The sequence below is a fragment of the Triticum aestivum genome, chromosome 3D (assembly GCF_018294505.1).
Source record: "Triticum aestivum cultivar Chinese Spring chromosome 3D, IWGSC CS RefSeq v2.1, whole genome shotgun sequence".
NCBI lineage: Eukaryota > Viridiplantae > Streptophyta > Magnoliopsida > Poales > Poaceae > Triticum > Triticum aestivum.
This window is the reverse complement of record NC_057802.1, coordinates 16,381,136-16,389,757: the sequence shown is the minus strand read 5'-3', so window position 1 is coordinate 16,389,757 and position 8,622 is coordinate 16,381,136. Positions and strand designations below refer to the sequence as shown.

Here is an 8,622-nt window from a genome sequence, read left to right as displayed (position 1 = left end):
CGATTGCATTTAATACAATAAAGCGACAACCATATGGCTCCTGCCAGTTGCCGATAACTGTTACAAAACATGATCATCTCATACAACAATTTATATATCATCACGTCTTGACCATATCACATGACAGCAAGCCCTGCAAAAACAAGTTATACATCCTCTACTTTGTTGTTGCAAGTTTTACGTGGCTGCTACGGGCTTAGCAAGAACCGTTCTTACCTACGCATCAAAAACCACAATGATTTTTCGTCAAGTGTGTTGTTCTAACCTTCAATAAGGACCGGGCGTAGTCACACTCGATTCAACCGAAGTTGGAGAAACAGACACCCACTAGCCACCTGTGTGCAATGCACGGCGGTAGAACCAGTCTCATGAACGCGGTCATGTAATATGGTCTAGGCCACTTCATCCAACAATACCGCCGAATCAAAGTATGACATGCTGGTAAGCAGTATGACTATTATCGCCCATAACTCTTTGTGTTCTACTCGTGCATATAACATCTACGCATAGACCTGGCTCGGATGCCACTGTTGGGGAACGTAGTATTTCAAAAAAATCCTACGATCACGCAAGATCTATCTAGGAGAAGCATAGCAACGATCAGGGAGAGTGTGTTCACAAACCCTCGTAGACCGAAAGCGGAAGCGTTTAGTAACGCGGTTGATGTAGTCGAACGTCTTCGCGATCCAACCGATCAAGTATCAAACGCACGGCACCTTCGCGATCTGCACACGTTCAGCTCAGTGATGTCCCTCAAACTCTTGATCCAGTTGAGGCCGAGGGAGAGTTCCGTCAGCACGACGGCATGGTGACGGTGATGATGAAGTTACCGGCGCAGGGCTTCGCCTAAGCACTACAACGATATGACCGAGGTGTGTAACTGTGGAGGGGGGCACCGCACACGGCTAAAAAATCAACTTGTGTGTCCATGGGGTGCCCCCTGGCCACGTATATAAAGGAGGGGGGAAGAGGAGGCCGGCCTAGGAGGGGCGCGCCTATAGGGGGAGTCCAACTAGGATTCCCGATCCTAGTTGGAGTCCCCTTCCTTTTCCAAGAGGGGAGAGAGGGAAGGAGTAGGAGAGGGAGAAGGAAAGAGGGGGGCGCCGCCCCCTCCCTAGTCCAATTCGGACCAGCCCATGGGGAGCGCGCGGCCTCCCCTTGTGGCCTTTCTCTCCTTTCCACTAAGGCCCATGAAGGCCCAATACTTCCCCTGGCGAATTCCCGTAACTCTTGGGTACTCCGAAAAATACCGGAACCACTCAGAACCTTTCTGATGTCCAAATATAGCCTTCCAATATATCGATCTTTACGTCTCGACCATTTCGAGACTCCTCGTCATGTCCGTGATCTCATCTGGGACTTCGAACAAACTTCGGTCATCAAATCACATAACTCATAATACAAATCGTTATCGAACGTTAAGCATGCGGACCCTACGGGTTCGAGAACTATGTAGACATGACCGAGACACATCTCCGGTCAATAACTATTAGCGGAACCTGGATGCTCATATTGGCTCCTACATATTCTACGAAGATCTTTATCGGTCAAACCGCACAATAACATACGTTGTTCCCTTTGTCATCGGTATGTTACTTGCCCGAGGTTCGATCGTCAGTATCACCATACCTAGTTCAATATCGTTACCAGCAAGTCTGTTTACTCATTCCGTAATGCATCATCCCGCAACTAACTCATTAGTCACATTGGTTGCAAGGCTTATAGTGATGTGTATTACCGAGAGGGCCCAAAGATACCTCTCCAACAATCGGAGTGACAAATCCTAATCTCGATCTATGCCAACTCAACAAACACCATCGGAGACACCTGTAGAGCATCTTTATAATCACCTAGTTACGTTGTGACATTTGATAGCACACTAAGTGTTCCTCCGGTATTCGGGAGTTGCATAATCTCATAGTCATAGGAACATGTATAAGTCATGAAGAAAGCAATAGCAATAAATTAAACGATCATAGTGCTAAGCTAACTGATGGGTCTTGTCCATCACATCATTCTCTAATGATGTGATCCCGTTCATCAAATGACAACACATGTCTATGGCTAGGAAACTTAACCATCTTTGATTAACGAGCTAGTCTAGTAGAGGCATACTAGGGACACTCTGTTTGTCTATGTATTCACACATGTACTAAGTCTCCGGTTAATACAATTCTAGCATGAATAATAAACATTTATCATGATATAAGGAAATATAAATAACAACTTTATTATTGCCTCTAGGGCATATTTCCTTCACATGGATGCTATCATGGAGGCTCAACATTGCCATCTTATGACGCAATGGCAGAAACTCAAAGTCAAGGCGGCTGTCGGCTCTATTGCACCTCCTCAACCTGACCGAACTTTTCACTGCCATCCGATTCCACATGGCTATGCTGTTGAGGAGCTCGAGCTTGACCACCCTACAGGTGAAGGGGAGACTCAGCTGGGTCTTGCTCTGAAGACTCCATGTGTATGGCGGAAGGATCACATCAAGCTTCCGAACTGGACGCCTCCGCCTCCTCCTCCTCCTCCTCCGGCGAGTCGGGGCACTCCTCTTCCTCCTCCTCCTCCTCCTCCTCCTCCTCCGGCGAGTGATCAGGGCACTCCTCCTCTTTCTCCGGCTGCTCCCGCGCGTGAAGCTGGCACTCCGCCTCCTTCTCTGGATGCTCCGGCACGTCCGAGCAGTCCGCCTCCTCCTCCGCCTCGTCAGCAACGGCGGAAGACAGACGCCGCCGCTCCGGCTCCTCCAGTGCGTGGGAGCACTCCGCCTCCTTCTCCGCCTCGTAAGCAACGACGAAAGAGAGACGCCGCCGCTCCGGCATCTAGCAGTACAACCAGAGGTGGGAGGCAATACAGATACGGTCCATCTCTCAAGCCTCTAGAGAAGTTACCATACGAGAGGACCGTGGAGGAAAACACGGAGATCTGTGAAGCCTATGTGAAGGACTTTTTTGCAAAGAAACCTCCACCACCGAAGGAGACGATAGATCCGGTGAAAGCGAAGCGCACTATCGATGCCCTGAAGCGACCACTACCGCCTTCACCGGATGACAACCATGTACGCGCTCTTAAAAAGACACTAGAAGATGCACGCCGGTCGGGAAATACTTCAAGTGATACAAGGTTAGCAGAACGAAGAAGTGGGAAAAAAATTCCCCAGCTCCGCGAACAGGCTAACCAATCGTGCCCCCCGCTCAAGGTGTCTAGCGATATCGTCGCAAATCTGCCGGGGATGGTGCCCGGTACCAATCCTGGTGATTACCTGGGCGATGATGTACATTTTGATACAATGGAGGTGGATGAATTCAGATACCACTAGGGGAAGCCTCTCGTCAAAGATGAAAGTCCTCCTCTAACAAGGATGATGCGAAGATTCCATCAATGGTACATGAAAACCTGCAGTGAGTCTGGGAAGGATGCTTTGTCGATGAGAATTAAAGATGACCACGACTTCATTGGACAAGATCTGTTAACTGTTGATTTTGACGAGTTTTTCCAGTTCTACAATCAAAAGGCCCTCGACAAATCACTCGTGGCTTGCTACTGTCTGTAAGTACTACTTTCTGTAATTAAGTCTCTATATATAGCTCAGCTCTTTCATTGCATGTATATATAAATATCCTCACTATATTATGCAGATTGAAGATCGTTGAATGCAAAAAAGTACAAATCTATGACATTGGGTTCATTAACCAAAATGTCATACATGAATGGACAGTTAAAAAATGTCTCAGAAACCGAGGACAACTGCTACAATCGTTGCTCAAAAATCAAAGCAAAGACAAAATACTCTTTCCTTACAACTTCAAGTGAGTGTTATTGTCTTGTGCATATTCGGTTTCCCTTATTACTCGAGGTTATAGTAATGTATCTGATGAGTTATGCATGCGTGCGCAGCTTCCACTTTATTCTCCTAGAGATTAAGCTTGAGCAGGGAGTAGTAACCGTCTTAGACTCGAGATGAAAAGATCCCGAGGATGCGGAAATGACTCAAATGCTCCAGAAGTAAGTTCAATCGATCATTATCGCACCATATCGGCAACTTTGTTCATTTCCTGATATCAAGTAATTATTTTCTTTGTCTGGCAGGGTTTGGAAAGAGTTCACCGCAATTTCTCCGGGACTGCCAACCGAGCTGCGATTTAAACACCCGAAAGTAAGTACTACTACCTAGTTCCGCGCATCTCCCATTGATTCTAGCTAGTTTCATCAATACCATTTAGCATGCTTGCTTATCAGTTTGATTGACCTCTATTTCTCGTAAAGTGCTTGTGGCAGGAACGCGGGAATGATTTATGTGGATACTACGTTTGCGAGTTCATCTACAACGCGACGGCCTCTAATAAGCGGGGCTACTCTAAAAAACAATATGAAGTGCGTAAGCAAAATATTCACAATTTTATTTTATTACCATCATTTGTGTTAAGTTTCATTCATACACATGTATTGACCCTCTTCTTCAATTTAGATCTGGCAGATGCGGGATGAACTCCTACCACAAGATCGCATACAAGCAATTCAAGAGGAATTGGCGGGATTCTTTCTTGACCACGTCATCAATCCAGCCGGAAAATACCATGTGGAACTTGACTTCAGATGTTAAGGATTGTAACAGATCTTATATTGTATATATGTAGCTAGTAGCGTCGGATAGATATACGAAAACTTGTTGTTCGACCAATCTTGTATATGTTCATGACGATCTTGTGTACTTAATGGTTTCCTTCGTTTTCTTATTAGCTACCGTGTCGAGTCCTCTTTATACGTATAGTACGTAGCGTCGACCAAGCACGGAGATAAGAGATGTCACTTCTCTCTAGCTATTAGCTAGCTAACACAATACTCCCTCCAATTTTATATACAAGGCCACAAATTCAAATTATAGGTACCAAGACAAAAATTAATGTGTGCTTCACAAGCCAATTTGTTTTCTCATTTACCGGGTTAATTAATAGGGTGCATGCATATTAGAGGAAACTAAGTGGCTATGGGAGAGGAAGTAGGTGAGTGTGTTATTATCATCTACTAAATGCATGCTAGTAATTAAGACATGGGTTACTAGTACGAGGAAACATCATTAATATTTGCCTCGATTATTGTTGGTGGCCTTATATAGATGCAAAATGTGTTTTACATAGTGGCCTTGTATATAAAAATGGAGGGAGTATATGAAACCCCCAACACCCCCCCCCCCCCCCTAAAAAAACCCCAACTCCTGAGCTGCTGACGCGTGGATGCTTTTTGGTCCTGGTTGGTGTTACCAACCGGGACTAAAGGACCTCCTGCCTGGGCTCGCCGCAGCGGCCACGTGGAGCACCATCTGTCCCGGTTCATAAGCGAACCGAGACTAAAGGTGATGGGCTTTAGTCCCGACCCTTTAGTCCTGGTTCCAGAACCGAGACACATGGGCCTCTGGAACCGGGACAAATGGGTCTTTTTCTACTAGTGACTGTTGGACTGGGCTACGTGCACAGTGCACGGCCCAGCCCAACTCCCCCCTCATCTCCTTCCTCTGTTCACAAGGATGGCTGGACGACGTGAGCGCGTCCATGAATGGGGATCGCCACGCGGCGGCCATCGTCTATGCCTCCTTGGCAAGTATAATTTGGTCCCCGACGTCGTAGGGCTCGACCCCTTCCTTCCCCCCTCGCAGACCCCTCCTACTCGCCCGCCCACGCTCATTTCCGAGCTCGCGGAAACTGTATGACCAGCTACAAAAGCGAAGGCTCCAACTTAGTTTTGGGTAGACCTAGGATGTCGGAGTCCTACGTGGCCGGTGTCCGGACTCCTGCAAAATCATCTGATTTTGTTTCAGTTTGCGGGAGAAAAGACGCCCAGACTGCTCTACGAACCGATCGGCATTGGCGCTGGATGGCTTTGCGGTGTCCTGTCCTGACCGTACGGGACGGATGCAGACGGTTTTGGGGTCAGCGTCCAAGATACCCTAAAATCCCTAAAATTAATAGTACTACCAACTTTTTGCAAGATGAAGCAATGTGAACCAAAGCACGTGGTCTACCGTTCCATGTATTAACCAGGAGCTTCATTCTCCCCTAAACGTGTGCTAAGCTAGAGGCATAGCATGGCCAGCAGCACGGCCAAGCACATGCCAGCCCTCCACTCAGGGAGCGTCCTCCCCAATGTGGTCACCATGCTGCTGCTCCTCTCCATCGGCTTCGTCCTCGGCATGGTGTGCACCGCCAACTTCCACGAGTCCTACCTCCCTCCTTTCCTGCAGCCGTTGCCATCTCTCCTACGGTCGCCGTCACCCCCGCCGCCGGTGACAGAGTTACCCTCACAGTCGCCCTCGCCATCACCGGAGACAGCGTGCGTCGTCGGCCCACCGCTGCCCTCTCCACCCTCGCAGCAGCCGACGCCGTCCCCGCCGGCGATCTTGGGGTTCGCGGACTTCCTCGCGCCGAGCGGCGGCCTAATGCACAACATGACCGACGACGAGCTGCTCTGGAGGGCGTCCATGGTGCCCAGGGTGGCCCGCGTGCCGTGGCGCATCGTGCCCAAGGTGGCATTCCTATTCCTCGTGAGGGGGGACCTGCCGCTGCGACCGTTGTGGGAGAAGTTCTTCGCCGGACACGAGGGGCTCTACTCCATCTACGTGCACGCGAGCCCCGCCTACACCGGCTCGCCGCCGGCAGACTCCGTCTTCTACGGCCGCATGATCCCAAGCCAGGTAACGTGCAAAAGAAAAGGTGATGCGGTGAGCGTGGATCGAACACGCGACCTTCAGATCTTCAGTCTGACGCTCTCCCAACTGAGCTATCCCCGCATGTGTCTGTGTTACCTGATGATCTCATTGTGATTAATTTACTTGTCATGCCTTTTTATGCATGAGAACTATTTTACATGATGATCCTTTTTTTTACCTGAACCCCTGGTTCACCCGGATTTTACCTGATGATCTTATTGTACACGCAGAACACCAGCTGGGGCGACATGAACCTGGTGGACGCGGAGCGGCGACTGGTGGCAACGGCGCTGCTGGACCTCGCCAACGCGCGGTTCGCGCTGCTGTCGGAGTCGTGCATCCCTCTCCTGCCCTTTCCGGCCGTCTACGCCTTCCTCACCGGCTCCAACGCCAGCTTCGTCGACAGCTACGTCGACGGCGCGCGGCACGCCCCCTTCTTCACCCAACACAACGTCAGCCTCGCGCAGTGGCGCAAGGGGTCGCAGTGGTTCGAGATGGACCGGGCGATCGCCGTGGTGGTCGTCGCCGAGGAGCAGTTCATGGCCGTGTTCCGCGGCAACCACGGCGTCGCCAACATGGAGGAGCACTACCTGCCGACACTGGTGACCCTGCTCGGCTGGGGCGCGAGCAACGCGAACCGGACCCTCACGTACGCCAAATGGCGGGCGGGAGCCTGGCACCCAGCGAGCTACGGCGGGAGGGCCGTCACGCCGGAGCTGCTGGAGGGGATGAGGCGAGGGAACGGGGAGTGCGGCTACCGCAGCAAAGACGGCGGCGGGGCGGTTGAGTTCTGCTTCATGTTCGCGCGCAAGTTCTCCGGGGACGCGCTCGGCAAGCTGCTCGAGCTGGCTCCTAAGGTCATGGGGTTCGGCTGAGATATTGTAGCCATATACTAGCACATATACTGCTACGTTGCAAAATGAGAGATAATTGATGTGTCCATAGAGATAATTGATGCGTCCACGGAAATATCGGTCAGCACGGTTCAACAACACCCGAATGGTGCCACCTGGCCACGGCAGAGAGGCGCACATTAAGGTCTAGCAGAAATTCAATAGTACATTAAGAGACATGCTACCCATACAATACTTTTGGTATAGTTTTTGTATGACGATTCTGATCTTAAATAGCCTAATTCTCAAATCTTTTATACCAAGACATTATTTTTAAGTTGAAGCAATGTTTGAAATTTTCACCAAGTGATGAAAAAAATCTTAAATAAAGGATTCTGTTCAACGCGTTTTAGGCTATCTCTTCATACACTTGAAGATCAATAAAAAAATGGTTGCGTCTGAGCGAAACGACCCTAGTTCGTTATATGCAACTTGACACTTACATAGCGTCCCTCATTTTCCTGGTTGCGTTACTTTTATTGCACATCACGGATATTTTAAAAAGTACTTGAATATGCGGAAAAAAAAGTTTAAAAAATAGTAGGGCCGAAATTGAACTGTGCAGCCCATCTGCAAAGCGACATTTGGTGAGGCAGCTCTATCACTAGAAAGCCGGGGAGCGGATCGAACCTAGGTGTCCCCGATAAGTAAGTGATGCCCTACCAGTCGGGTGCTTGTGCACTTGTGACAATGTGAGGGCATAGCTATACATGAACCAAACACAACTGGTGGCCACTTAATGAACAACGAATCATTTTTGCCACTTACGGGTCCAGAGTAATTTGATGACGGACCGGCAGAAACATTAATCTTTTTTATTAATAGGTATAGATACACTTGGTTTTGTGCATGTAGATGGCTGTACTTTATTGGTGTTTGTGATTCTAAATTGTTGTTTGTGAACTAGTTCGTTGGCTTTATCTATAGAGTAGGGCTACCGCCTTTTCTTAAATAAAATAAAAAGACGATGTGATATAGATCGAACGGTAACACTTGAGCCAATCGGACGGCGCACAAGAC

The 8,622-nt window shown here is 49.0% G+C and overlaps 1 protein-coding gene and 1 non-coding gene across 2 annotated transcripts; one reads left to right on the top strand and one right to left on the bottom strand.

Annotated features, from left to right (window-relative positions):
• Positions 1–6,087: 6,087 nt before the first annotated feature.
• On the top strand, positions 6,088–7,771 carry LOC123073814 (glycosyltransferase BC10). Its single transcript, XM_044496841.1, has 2 exons — positions 6,088–6,694; positions 6,940–7,771. Exons 1-2 carry the CDS (start codon positions 6,089–6,091, stop codon positions 7,582–7,584), a joined length of 1,251 nt encoding a protein of 416 aa, XP_044352776.1. The 5' UTR covers position 6,088; the 3' UTR covers positions 7,585–7,771.
• Positions 6,718–6,790, bottom strand: TRNAF-GAA (transfer RNA phenylalanine (anticodon GAA)). The gene has a single exon. It is a non-coding gene; the product is annotated as a tRNA-Phe (tRNA).
• Positions 7,772–8,622: the final 851 nt, after the last annotated feature.

What these genes read in the sequence shown, in the direction of transcription:
- LOC123073814 (XM_044496841.1), top strand. Translation starts at nt 6,089, where the DNA reads ATGGCCAGCAGCACGGCCAAGCACATGCCAGCCCTCCACTCAGGGAGC. An exon ending in GCCGCATGATCCCAAGCCAG is followed by an intron (nt 6,695 to 6,939) that starts GTAACGTGCAAA and finishes TTGTACACGCAG; the next exon opens with AACACCAGCTGGGGCGACAT.